Source organism: Armigeres subalbatus, chromosome 2 (genome assembly GCF_024139115.2).
Source record: "Armigeres subalbatus isolate Guangzhou_Male chromosome 2, GZ_Asu_2, whole genome shotgun sequence".
NCBI lineage: Eukaryota > Metazoa > Arthropoda > Insecta > Diptera > Culicidae > Armigeres > Armigeres subalbatus.
This window is the reverse complement of record NC_085140.1, coordinates 287,485,303-287,500,236: the sequence shown is the minus strand read 5'-3', so window position 1 is coordinate 287,500,236 and position 14,934 is coordinate 287,485,303. Positions and strand designations below refer to the sequence as shown.

Here is a 14,934-nt window from a genome sequence, read left to right as displayed (position 1 = left end):
CACCCTCGAAAAATATATAGGCAAAAGTTTTTGGCCGTATTTTCGCCGTCTTACATCCGCTTTCGGGTATTGTTAGCTTAATACAATCAATACACTATAATAAGAAGTTCATCATCGAATAAACACCTACCTGAAAATCGTCACAGTGCTCGATACAAATATTGCTTGAAGCTTTTAATCACCACAGAATAATGTTAAACACACGCACTTCAATCTTCTCTATTTGTTCGTATGACTAGAACTTATAGAAACATATTAGAATACAATGATCGTTTAACTTCACGTAGAAGTAATACACTCAAATCATTAATTAGTATATTAGAATCCAGCTTTTTACGCAGCTAATGCTATAAAATCTGAATCACCCCCTTTGACATTAGCGTCGTCCACTATAATTTTTATAATTGGGTCAAAGTGTGCTCTGCTATTTTGGAAAAAAAAAGTTTATTTACAGAAACGTCAAAATTTCGCAAATGATGCTGATTCCATACAGCTAACATTATTTTTTCAACATATTAATCTCAATTCAAATACATTATTACTAATTTTTAATTTATTTCAGCTCTCAATAGAAATCGACTGACTATGGCAGTTAATTCTGCTCGAGGGATCAAATACATTCTCAGGTGTTTTGATGTAAACAATTTGATACTGGAAATCTGATTCGTATGAGAAAGAGGAGAATTTGCAAATCTGTTTTGTTCATTTCCTTAATGATTTTACAAATTCTATGAAAAATTTAAAAAATTGTCTATCGGTATTTTTCCTGAGCTATAGGATTGATCGGATATCTAGGGCATATTTTTATCAGGATCTTTCCGGTTGTTAATGGTGATAAGTCAAAGCATTGTGATAAATTAGTAAAGACTCATAAACTATTGTTTAAAACCGAGAACGACGTTCATTTCGCTTTGTTCTAGAACCAGTTTGGGATAATATTTCCAAAATATCGAGAACGTTACCGAATGACACATTTGAGCTTCATCAACGAATAGAATTATGTGAGAAATGGTGATTGCGACTATTCTCACTCGAATTCGCGTAAATCGAGTGGGAATGGGGATTATTATTTCATTTGAATCATCTCAGTTTACTCTACTTTTAGAAAAATAAACATAATTATGGACATTTTCATCACCATCGCGTAGTGCTTACCCTCTGAGCCAAATTGAAAACCTAAAAGGTAAAAATTGTTGTACATGTTTTTAATAGATGATCATTTGGTTGAGAAATGTGTGCTTGGTATTTGAAACAATTAAATGTCTTCCACATCTTCTTTTTGTGGCATGCGCCGAGATTTTTCTGACTGTACGCTACAAAAAACGTTTTGAGCCCAATTCCAAATTAGTCAACTTCTTGGAGACTAGGCTCAAGTTACTCCTGCTTGAATTCTGAAAATAAAACATAAATTAGATGTCTTTTTACAATAAAAACCAAATCAAAAATCCTGAAAAGCTTGCACTTGTGATTTAAAAACATTTCCAAACGAAAAAATATGACAGTTAAATATTTACAGATAGATTCATGGTTACTTATGTCGTTTTCGTTTTTGAGGTGTAGCAACACCGATTAGTGCAGCATTTTGCACGGCAAAAACGAACGTTTTGAGTGCAGTTGGGTTTGTTTGTTATGGATACCTGTTGGATACCATAAAAAGAAAACAATAACAACGGGAGAAACTTGACAACAAACTACACTACACGGCACACTCTGATTTTTTCTGGTGCTACACTGCTTGTTTCAGTGCAAGAAAAATGCTACACTGGTGTAGCACGAAAATCAAAAACGAACATTTTTGGTGCAAAAGTGTAGCACGAGTGTAGCTACACCGCAAAAACGAAAACGACATTAGACAAAATTACAATATTCTGTCCACAGCAAGTGTCAAAATCGATTCACCCCTTGGAAATTTATAGCTAGCGTAAAAAGCTGGATACATTTGAAAATGTATCCTCAAACCGAACAAAAAATTGCCTCGGCCCAAGAACTTCTAGTGCTGCCAAAAGGCAAGGAGTATGAAAATGATCTTTCATCGTTAGTAGAAAAAGTGTCTAATACGTTGACGCTATCATGGTATCTATAATTTTCTTGATTTCAAAAACTGAAAAAAATATTGTTTTTAAGTGTTTGGAAGGAAGTTGGATGAGTGAATATATCTTCTCAACCAAATAAAAATGATTATGAATAATATCATCTGGCATCTTGTTGTCGTCGAACGTGCATATTTTTGTTTATGTCTACCTTCGTACCTACCTACCGCCCCGAGAGAGAATGAGAGATTGAGATGTTGAGCGATTGAGTGAAAATTGCTTCTGCCGGGAATTGGATTGAAGTGTGCCAGAATTCCAATCGCTATGACTGAAATACGTGCTACAGCTCGTAAATTTAAATCAAATAAAAGCTTTTTCAAACGATGTTTACCAAGAATAGCTATTTTTGGGCTAAAGTGAACCCCGCTACTTACACGGCCCACCAAATTCAGGAAAAGTTGCTTCGTGTCATAAACATTTATTAAATAATTCAGTCGTCCACATGAATGGGGTAAGAAACCCTATGTTTTGACAACAATTTATACAATTTAGTTATCGTTTCGTGAATTCACTTTGAAATAAAACTTAACGACTAACAAAAGAATTAAGATTGTTTACACTTTGCATGCGGAAAAAATGACGTGTATTCTTGAAAAAAAAAAGTAGAACGTGTAAACAGCAACAGGTAGTTGTTATTTTTACCATGTTCATGGTTGAATGTACGGTGTGGTACGGTGGCAGCATAGTGTGTTGAAAATAATTTTGATATTTTGACAACACAAGAAATAGTTTCTTTTAGTTTTACTACAAGATCATAGTTGAATTCACTGCATACTTGATTTCAGTTTGCTTGGGGGGTTTGGGGGATCAGATCTTTCAACCATAGATGCATCCTGAACAGAACGTGAGTGAGTTCTATCCGTTAGATGTCCACGTGTTGGATTACTAGACGAAAAATGTATGGCGTGCCGTCGCTTGAATTTGTTTTCCTAGGATACAAGTTGCTTTGCTGTCTTCGGTCAGTACTCTCGAACAGTGTGCTGTGCTCAAAGCCTAGGATAGGATGTGACAATTGAATTGCGACTGCCTTGTTGTTTCCTCAGTCTGTTGCTTCGACGAGGTGGTGGCCAGTGCTTCCGAATAATTTTTATGCAAAATCCACCAAACAATATATGTAACAAATTCATGTTTTCTCGTTCATTTCTTTCATTATTCGTAATACAAGATGCTATGTACTATCAGAAAAAGTTTTCACATGGAATTAGATGAGTTTTATAGTGAAATGGTTAAAAAATTGATAAATAATGCTTCAAATCAAGTGTTTTAAATAAGCATAACACTTGAGAAGCATGCATACAATATTTGTAGTCTAGCATAAATTAATTTTACTCAAAAAATAAAAAATCAAACTTTTGAATTTTTCCATAAATTTCAATTTATTTACCCAGCAACACGGCCAGGGTAACAACAAGCTGCCCTTTTGAAAATGTGATACCGCCGATCGAAGTAATCGATTGTCATTTTCACCCAATCAGCAACCGGTACGATTTTGACAGAAAATCGGTACGATTTTTACTGACTAATTGGTACATCTTATCCTAGCTCAGAGCGCTTTGATCAGGAACACGCGTTCTCGTGTTCAGAATGCATCTCTGCTTTCAGCACGAAATCGACATCATTCAGCTTATGCCATTCTAGCACGTTCTTCGTGTAGCGGCATAATGTCTGAAGATTGTCCGACCATTGAGAGCCTTCAGGAAAAAGAGTAGTTGTTTTTTGGGTGCACTCTTCTATATACAGCTGTCGATTCATGGTGCTTACTTTCCGTACTCCACTTTCAGCAAGTACAAATCGTTTTCTAAAATAAAAATTTCTTGCCAAACTTCAACATCTTCTGTGTCCGGAGTGTTGTCTACGCCCATCCGAGGCTGATACACCTATACGTACAACGCGTCGTTCGCAGACCTGCCGAACGTCTACCGTGAGCCAGTTGAAGTAAAGGTGATTGGGATGATTGATGACAACAGATAGCAAGGAGAGCGATTCCAAGCAACAGCATCAAAATTTAAGAAAATTTTTAATTCATGATTTTCTATTGAGTTGAAACTTTGCACAGTTTTTCAATTTCATCTAAATCGTCATTTTCGATATCAAATCTTCATATTGAGTCACGACTAACTTTTCAAAAGGGTGTATGTGAAAATGGTTCAAAAATATTTAAAAGCTGCACAGCAAAAACGGAATGTTCGATTGTTATGATTTTTCAGCAAAGTTAGACAACTAAATGGTGATTCTTAAGAAAATGTGCACAGTAAAAAAAATTTTTTGCCTTTAAAAATATCATTTTGTCACAAAAACTCAAATATCTCAAAACCCTATCTTTTTTCGAACGTAATTTTTTAGGAAAACGGTCCATTATATTAGCTATCTACCATAAAAATTTGGTGATGGTAAACTAATAAACAAAAAGTTATGACATTTCAAACATTTCACAATTTTCACATATAGTAAACAAAAAAAATTTCCGTGTATTTTTTTTCAAGAATCGCAGTTCGAAGCAGATTTTATTGTTTAGGGCCTTGCGTGAGTTAAACAAGTTGTTTGTATGATATTCCATATTTATGTATTCATCGATATTATGTATATTATATGTATAAATATTATATGGATAAATAAATAAAAATGAATTAATATTATCCCACGTATTAAATTAAATGTCGCATTTACATTATGTTGTTCTACAAACTCTAAGAGTTTTGGGTTTGAATTTTGGTATGGGTTATGATATCATGAAAACAGTTTATTAATACTTATTTTTATTTATTTTATTCAAATTTTTAAAATATCGAACACTTTTGAATTATTATCAGCACAGTTTGAGTATAGTTTTGCTTTAATTTTATTTTCCGACAATGGAATGAAACAGTGAAATTTTTGGGTTCCTTGGATCGTTTTCGCGTTATTAAATTGCTCGCTGAGCTCTGAAGCCTTTATTTCGTACTCTTCAGTAGTAGTAAAACAAAATGATAATTTGGTTAAATCTTTTCTTTTCTACGATTTGGGGAATCAAAAAGTTCTTTCGCAGTTTTAATTGGATGCTCACGTTCTTTGGCTAAACTTGCTCTTGTGGCCATGCGCTTTATTGTTCCTCCAATAGCATCACAAGGACCTTTGCCATGTGATGTAGCAAAAAATGCCATTCTGCATCAATTCCGTACATTGATTTAAATTGACATAGGCTCGAAAAATTCTTACGATTTTTGTACTGCGACGCTGCTCCATCAGACATGAAATATATCTTTTTGACTTCTTTATGCTTATCAACGCGTAAAAAGTTAATCATTTTTCAATGAACAAGTTTACGGATACTGAATCGTGTCTTAAATCTTCGGAAATTATAATAAAACTTAAGTGTTCAATTTGCGTACTTCCATTAAAATAAATAACGAATGGATGAATTGTAGCTTGTTGTACGTTCCAGTGATGGGACTGCACTTCATCTTGCAATACAAAGCTGTAATTTTCAGAAAAATCACAAATGACTAAAAATTCACCATTTTGTAATGTATTTTTCGTATTTTTAAAAAGCTGGATTGTTCTGTTTTAATGAAATCGTGAGGATTAAACTTTCTAATTTCAAGCAAAATATGACACAAACTCATCTACAGGTTTTACAATAGTTTCTATGTCACACCTATCCGTGGTCACCCATTGCTCAAATGATAACTGATCAATATTTTTTCTTCAAACTCAGCGAATAAAGTATTTTCCAATGATGAAGAATCTGGACAATCCGAACAAGATCGTAGATAGCAATTTGATGTTGTATTTTCACACAAAAGACTACCAGTTAACATTTTAATATCCTTTGTTAAATTGATTCTTTTCAAACTATGTAAAATAAGATTAATATTCTCATGGGTTGTGCACACACACACACATTATGTGTTCCTGAATTGGAAAGAAGCTTACATTGCCTTGGCCGAAGGCTTGCAAATGAGGAAAAACCTATTTTAATATTATCGTGAATTTCCTTGAAGCGTGTGTACGCTTCTTTCAAAGTCGTCATCATTAATCGTTTTTGGATTGCTTGACGCTTTCCATCTTTTTTACTGATACATAATCTTTTTGACCAGGCATAGCTCGACTTACTTCATCATCTTCAAAATATTGAACTACTATTTCTTTTGTCTCATCTGTTAATGCAGTACTAGACCTAGTATTTTTGGTTGAAAGACAGTTAGTTATTCTTCAATTGTTTTGCCTCTTTTACTGTATTTCTATTGGTTTTGAACTCATCAATGGCATCCTGAATAGACCACGAACTTGGCAGCATCGACAAAATCAATAATTTTTCTTTCCTTGTCGTGGCTGCATTCGAGAACCTTTCCTTCATATTTATAATTACCTCATCGTAGTCTGTATTTTCCACATCATCAGGTCCTAATTTGAAGAGGTTTCTTCGTACAGCTTCGTTTATTTCACGGTATTTTTCTCCGGGTAATAAACGTAGTCCATCTTACTCCATTTAATCGGAGTCACTTTTATCCCAGCTATGCCCTCGTTAAAGCGTTCGATGTTGACCTTTTGGATACACTCATCTTCCGATTGATTTGTTGAAACAGATTTCGCTGATGGTACGGTGGCAAGGCTCTCAGCACTTAATACTTCTGGTAATTCCTCAGTTGTTGTCGATACATCTGGCAATTCCTCAGTTGCTGTCGTTTTCGAACTTCCTGCGCTCTGCTCAACCGATGATATACAGATTGCTCTTTTGTCAACGTTTAGACGGCAGGACGTGCAAATGCGTAAATTTGTATTCAATGTGGACATTGGAGCATAACCAGTCGCTTTCAGTTTATCTATGGTGCTTTCGGTGAGATTTCGTAACTCTTTTGAACACTTTTTTCCATCAAACGGCCTACAACAGTTGAGAAAGCGGCTACTCATGTTGTTCGTAATATTTCAATAAACAAAATCACTTTTAAGTTTTTACTGACTAGTTTGGTGTCATTTGCTAGACTGAACAAAAAAAAATACCATAAGATCTTTAACAACCTTAGTGGTAGTAATTTTTTTGCTTTTTCGTGAGCATTGTCATGGTATGTACCTATCATGCATTTATTGTTGTTGAAGATACCCGTTTCTTCCCGATCATAAAGTCTATTCTCTAAGAGGTATATTTTTTGCAGGTAAACTATAGACGTACACGTGTATATAAATCTTTGATTTTGCAGCTTTTGTCTTAAAAATAACATTTCTGATATGTTTCTATCAACGTTATTATCAACAGGTTTCAACACTATTAAAAGAATTTTTCGCCAGTCACGTGCAATGAAAATTATGACACTATCAATACTTTTGATCACAACACTGGATCGTGTCTAAGTTTCTTATAGATGCTATGAATAATTAAATCAAAATATCATGAAAACAACTTGTTTAAATCACGTCCCTTAACAATAAAATCTGCATCAAACTGCAATTCTCGAAATAACTTAGGGGTCGTACACTTATTACGTAAGTAATTTTTCTGGGTTTTTCGACCCCCCCTCCCCCCATGTAAGATTATTTTCATACAAATGTTTTTTTATTTATATGGAGCGTAAGATATTGACCGCCCCCCCTCCCCCCTAAGTGCTTACGTAATATGTGTACGGCCCCTTACACAGAAAAAAATTTTTTTTTACTAAATGTGAAAATTGTGAAATGTTTGAAATGTCATAACTTTTTTGTTTATTAGTTTACCATCACCAAATTTTTATGGTAGATAGCTAATATAATGGACCGTTTTCCCTAAAAAAATTACGTTCGAAAAAAGATAGGGTTTTGAGATATTTGAGTTTTTGTGACAAAAATGATATTTTTAAAGGCAAAAAAAAATTTTTTTTTACTGTGCACATTTTCTTAAGAATCACCATTTAGTTGTCTAACTTTGCTGAAAAAATCATAACAATCGAACATTCCGTTTTGCTGTGCAGCTTTTAAATATTTTTGAACCATTTTCACATACACCCTTTTGAAAAGTTAGTCGTGACTCAATATGAAGATTTGATATCGAAAAATGACGATTTAGATGAAATTGAAAAACTGTGCAGAGTTTCAAATATTTTCGAAAAGGTCGCTCAGGATCGACTGACATGCCCCCGTGGAATGCCTCAGGAGAAATACTTATTGTTGTTGAGCAACCGGCCACGAGATCTCTATCTAATTGTTTAATTTAGCTATTGCTATTAATTATTAGTTATTAGTTAATTGTATTCTAAAATAGCATTGGTTCCGCCTAAAAGCCTTGTATCGAATATATAGGTATGTCCATCGAAACTATCTCTAAATTAAAATGAACTCGAACATCCGTTCCTTGATATTTTAGGTTAGCATAGAATCAATAACTGTTCGTTAATTCATATATCGTGGCAGTCACAAACAATTTTCCTGGAATCTGGTTGAAAATCGCCCTCACATAAGCCTCGTCATCCATTACGCAGCAGTGTGGGTTCGTTAACTTCTGGTCATGCAACTTCCAGGCACTGCTTTTTGCGACCGTGTTCTATTTCATGGACCTGTTTGGGGAATTCCGAACCTTAAACGTACATAGTTCAGCTCGGGTTTTGGTATTGTGCACAATAGTCTTGTTCCCATCCGGTGTTTTAGCTTAGCCATATCTCAAACTGTGGCATTTGATATCCGTTTAACGACCCCAACCACGCGATTGTGTTCATTTTTGTTGTCCTGACGCCTTTTCCTCGGAGCTTCGTTTCCGATCAAAAGTCAGACGTTCTTCGAATCAATTTATGATACGAAATACCGTCGAATTCTCGATTCTTAACCTTTTCTGATGAATGATCCTTATTCTCAAAGTACTTGTGCAAAACGTTTTCGCGCACGTACTGTTCTCTTGTCGCCATTTTGAAAACTATGCCACCTGATAAAATCTGATAAAATCAACTCACAGAGTATAAACATTACACTTTAAACTATGTCTACGCAAAATTTCAAATAATTTTGCAATGCGGATCAAAAGTTAGAGCAAAAGGAGAATGTGCGGATTCAAATGATGAAGCTCGTACTCTGGACCAAGATGAATACAAACAGGTGTTGCAGTATGCCAATTTCATGAATCAGCCATCTTGGATTTTTGTATGGAGCAGCCGCCGAGTTTGTTTATGTTTTGCACTGAAAATGAATTTTTCACCCCCGCGCCAATCTCTCTCATCTACTGTCGAAGTGGGTGAACCCTGATATAAGAACCCTGCTCTGGACTAGAAATGCACTGTCTATGTTATTATATGGTCGGGGTTCAGCAATACCACACTAAGCGCCTTTTTAACTGACTTGTAATATTTAGTTCGTAGAATGAAAACGGAATTGAATCCATATCAATTCTTTCGTACATTTGCTGTTGGATATCGTCAGTTGTAGGGTGGATGGATATCCGATAAAATTTGTGATCATATTTTATTGGCGCTTGGTGCGATTTGGCAGAACCCCGACCATATGGTCAAGATCAAGGTGAACCCTGGTCAAGATAAGTTATGGGCCAAACACAATAGATACGTTTGCGTGCGTTTTGACAGTTTTCCCAAATGCACGCAAACGTATCAATTGTGTTTGGCCCATTAGAATCATAGCAATCCTGATTTTCTCCAAAAAGAAACGTCATGTATTCCCATATTCAATCAAGTTCGGTCAAGTTCATTTCGTGATCCCTTTTTCATTCACGGAGCCGAAACCATGAGCGAAAGCGACGAAGTCTATTCTATTGCAAGCGAAAATAGTAAGGCTGAGCCGGAGGCAGGTCGAATAGACTCGAACGGGAGGGAAAGCTATTCTTTGGTGGCTATAATCGAAGCGTTGGTGCTACCCAACGTCCAAAACGATGACCCCCGGACATTAGACATTTGCTTGGTGCTAGGAAACGTTGAAACCAAACTGAATGGGACTTTGGCGGATTTCAACGGACAACGGCGTGGCACGGCTTTGGGGTAGCTATTTATACCGTTTCTTACGTAGTAATAAATCGTGTTTAATAAAACCTAAAAAATAAACTACAGTGAGGAAATTCGCTTCATCATAAGTACCCGAATTATCAATGAAAATTGCTCAACTTATTTTTCAGCGCTCCCGCATCAAATTCCGAGGAATTTCTACAGTTCCTTGTGAATAATAATTTGTTCATTGTATTCACCATCGATTCGGCTGAACTTGGACAAGCAACCATTCCGCTAGTGTCCACAAATCTAGCGTCATTCGCTCCTCCCGTATTTGAGCCAACGATTGTCAAAGGCGTGTACCCGATAAGCCTTGGCTCGTCGCTGAATGGAAACATAAGCCTCGTGCTCAAAACCGATCGTACCAAAATGTCCACCAACCTCAGTGGATCCAAGCACGAAGACGAAGACAGTATGCTGTACATCGTCAACGACGCCCCGCCTCGCCAATCAGCGGAGTATCAGGACGATGTAATGAGACAATTACTAACATGCAAAAAGTGCAACGCTCTCAAGAGCCCGAGCGAGATCAGCTGTAGATACGAGCTGATCGATGGGATTTTGGTGAACAAAGAATATCCGAAGAAGGATCTTGATCTGGAAACTATGAAGAAGAAAATTGAACGTATCGAACGGGAAGCAAAGTTGTATCCGGTAGGACAGGAACAAGAGTTGCCCAAAGAACCAACGAATGAGCGTTTCTGTAATACTTGCGGAGGGTTTTCAGTTACGGGGAAAACTTGCACTGAGTGGAAATCCTGTGGGATACCACTGATGGAAGCTGGATTCCGATATCCAGAAGGATCAGCGAAGCGGTAAGGGAAGGTAGTTACTTAAAATATTTCCACGTAATTAACGTGAAGTAATTAGTTTCAGCCAAACTGCAGCCATGGGAACAACGGAAAACGTTAACAGAATCTCCGAACCGAATTTCAACTCTACCAGGATTACAAGAGAAAGGTTAGTTATTGATTACTTTTCGATTCACTGCAGAATTCAATACTTTTAACGTGTGCATCTCTGGTTGAAAATTCAACGCATTAGTTGGAAGGGCTGTTTGCGGACCCCAAAAATCGATTTAAATCTTTATTTTATCATTGAATTTTTAAAGATTTGTTAAGATAAAATTTTACTGAAAGTGGCAATTTACTCACATTTCTCAGTTTTTGGGTATAGTTGGGTAAAGTAGATTCAATTCCTAAAGCAAAACGTTCGGAATGGAAATCGACCTTGTCAATTCCGGCTTGGGAGTACCTTCCCTTTGTCGACTTGATTATCTGAACCTATTGAGCATCAATTAATTGCATTTTATTCGGCAACTCGGCCATACGAAAACTTTTTTGTTTATTAAACGAGAGGATCGTACTCTATGCCCCCCACAATGAGCTGGGCGGATTTGTATAGAGTACGAATCAATCACACTCTGCTGTGCCAAAGGCTTGCTTGGCTAAAGCATTTGATGATTTTGATTCCCCTACGCCTGCGGTAGCGTGTACTCAGACGACTAATGATGGGGGAAGAACGACACTTGATTACAATAATTATTAATTATTAATTGCGTATGTGAAGATTGGACAAATTAAGCATCCGAAATATATTCAATTTGCAAAAAAGAGCTAACCGCGGTGGAGGTTGGTACTCGGATTCTGATGGTTTTTCCGTAAACGTAATCTTAACTGGTCTTGTTGTGTAGGGGTTATGACGCCTATCTAGAGAGTGGGAGGTTGAGGGTTCGAGTCCCTTCAAGACTAGTGGATTCTTTTCGCAAATTTCATATCAATTTGTCTATTTCGAAATATGTGCTGTGTATATGGACAGCCAAAATATTTACCAAAAAAAAACTAAAGATCATGTTTTAGTTTTTGAATAAAGTTCTCAAAACTATATTCACTCATAATTCTGTTTACGGACTAACGAATCTTTCAGAAAAATTCGTACGAATCGTTTACCATTTGATTGTACGCGTAAATGAGAATGCGTATCAATTTTAGTTCGAAAGTGCGTTCGTATGTAAACAAGACTACGATATATAAAGCAAAAGTCCTTGGATATGGTGAGAAAATGAAAATTTATGGAATCAATGTTGAGAAATCCATCGAAAAAAGGAGAAAAAGGAGAAGAGTTGACTGCAATCGAACGGCATGAAATAATAATATAGTTGTTTAGTTGATACAATAATGTTATCATAATCATAATAATCATAATATTTATATTTTAGCTCAAACTACGGACGATCAGAAAGCTTCCCCTTGCACTCTATTCAACCGCAAACAACGAACATTCTTTGTCCGAAGTCTGTTGGTCATAGGTACATAAAACGTATAACATGTTTTAGTTTGTCCATCAAATCTCATTTAATTCCATAGGTTTTGCGATCACTGCGGCCTCAATCTGGACTGGCTACCTTTGAATAGTGGCTGCCCAAAATGTGGTCATAAGTGTCCTACAAAGTACACCACCGATGTGAGTTCCACATTTCATGAAACCATGCCTAACCGTCTTAACTCTTGGATGGGTAGCTTGGAATTTCTGAATCCGGAACCAAGGCGTCCCTCCACGGGAACGCTTCGTTCAGCCTCAGTAAACGAAATGGCGAAACAATGTCCGATCTGTCGAATACGAGGGGGGTGCTGTCCAGATTGTAAGCAGCGAAGTTCTACAGCTCCAAACCCCATCGAACAGCACTCTACCACTCATTCGTCAACTTCCGACTCGGAAATGCTGCCGCGACGAGTTTTGGAGAGACCAAAAACGAGACCATCCCTGCGCGATCGGTTCAATGGATTTCCTAAGAAAATGGATAAAGCTACTCGGCTATCAGGACTTCTCAAAGCCTACGGTGATACAGGTGCCAAACAACTGGAATCATCTAAACGGCGTTCAACGGGCAGCTCGATTTTGTCGCTCAACGTTGAGGAAATTTTGCAAAAGTCTGGAACGCAAAAGACAAAAATTGTTTCTGGAGGTGTCGAAAGTGTTGAACTTCGTAAAGTGAACTCCAAACCGGAATCTTTCAACGGAAAAACGTTAAATAAATGTGAAACTCCCTCGCGGGCACAAATCAGAAAAAATCAACGCAGTCTATTACGCAGAATAAAGAAGCAGAATTGCGGCCGGTACTCTTACCGCTACGGACAACGATATCCGGGGATTGTCATTGGCCATCGGGAATGTATCCAACAAGGAAGACAAGTTCCTCCTCACATGGGCTGGATGTGGAATGTAAAAACGCCAGGTATCGGAAAAATTCGAAAAGGTTGGAGACCCGGCGCTGTGAAAAAACCGATCAAGGAACTGATGCAACACTTTTTGGTTAGCTATCCGTTGGATAATATTCCCGTTAGCAAAAAAGGTGGCCGCAACTTGATTATTGCTGAGAAGGGATCGACCTCGACGAAGCAGAAACCGACTCTTCAAATCGTGAAAAAGAATGGAGAGTACTGTATCGTGATGAACCCGTTGAAAGATTCGGAAACACTGAAAACTGCACAAGATCCGTATTTGTCCTGCGAACCGATACGCTTCAAACTGGCCAAAGATCCCAACGTGGGAAAGTTGTACCAACTTCGTAAGGCTTTGAAAGTGAAAGGCTTCACCATGTGCGGTTGCCCGGCGCTTGAATCCTGTGAACACAGATCTGAAAAGGAAAAGAAATTGCTCAAGAAAGAAATACGCAAACTATCGAAATGCTTGGGTCTTCCGAAGTCAATCGAACTTAAAGATGTCCCCAGTGACAGTGAATCCGAGTTGGATCTAGAGTTCACTCCACCATCTGCCATGCTGCAAACTGGACTACGAAAGCCCGATGTCGTGTGCACAGAAACGCAGTACTCGGTAGACGACTACAAAGTGCAGGTGCCAGCTGATAAGCTAAAGTGCAAGCCAGGTCGGGAAGATTCTCGTGATATTGGTAAAGGTGTTAAAGGCAAAGGAGGACTTGGCATGAGCAAAAATGGCAAAGATGGAAAAGATGGAAAAGGAGGAAAAGATGGCTCTAAAGGTGGTGCAGGGGGAAAAGGAGCGGGTTCAAAAGGTGGTGCAGGGGGAAAAGGAGCCGGTTCAAAAGCAGGAGCAGCTACTAAAGTTGGAGCTTCTTCAAAATCAGGAGCCGCAGGACGGAACAAGTGATTATTTTTTAATTTTGTATAAATACAATTAGAAAGAAGGAATGAATATATCCATAGTAGATCTGAAGGTCAAGAGTTTTTTTTTCTTTTATATAAATGTTTTATTTTTTCAGAGCGCCAGTTCATCGCCCGGAAGGAGGTCAAGTTTTGATCATGAAAGACGTTTGTAGAAGACCGAACCCATGCGCTCCCAGCCAGTATTGTCCAACGGCCACTGCAGTATGCGGTTACCAATCGACCAATGTTTGTTACACGCCCCAATGTGCTCCCGCTGTTGCTTGTTGTGATCCCTGTTATGGTTGATGTGTGCAACACCGTACTATTAACTAGTTCAAAAAAATTACTGTGCTGTTTGCCATGTTATTATTTCAGTATTTTGGTTAAAAAAAATCAAAAATCGGAGCCTGAAATTTGAGTTTTATTATTTACTGGCTTTTACCCGACGAGTTTTAATACGTCTCAATTATATGAAATAAGAAAACTTAACATGCTTCTAGATTTATTTTATTATTTAATATGTGTACCAAATTTAGTTGAAATCGGTTCTGGATCTGAGTTGTTCAAAAACCATATGAATTAATTCTTATTGAGACATTCAGGCTCGATACTGGCTCGTCTCATTTTGTAGAAATACATTTAATTACATACATCAACTAGTGTGGGGCGGGCCGGAGGGGATCCGGTACAAAGTAACAATAACAAAATAATTTGCACTGAATTTGTTTCAAGAATTTCCGAAAGGGTGCATTTCCCAAAGAATGTCAATTAAGATTTTTGCCAGGGTTT

At 37.3% G+C, this 14,934-nt stretch overlaps 1 protein-coding gene across 1 annotated transcript; it reads left to right on the top strand.

Moving 5' to 3' along the window:
* The first annotated feature begins 9,666 nt into the window (after window positions 1-9,666).
* On the top strand, window positions 9,667-14,554 carry LOC134216496 (uncharacterized). Its single transcript, XM_062695366.1, has 6 exons — window positions 9,667-10,015; window positions 10,150-10,836; window positions 10,892-10,981; window positions 12,240-12,329; window positions 12,388-14,145; window positions 14,262-14,554. The coding sequence occupies exons 1-6, from the start codon at window positions 9,765-9,767 to the stop codon at window positions 14,449-14,451; spliced, it is 3,066 nt and encodes a 1,021-aa protein (XP_062551350.1). The 5' UTR covers window positions 9,667-9,764; the 3' UTR covers window positions 14,452-14,554.
* The last annotated feature ends 380 nt before the right edge of the window (window positions 14,555-14,934 follow it).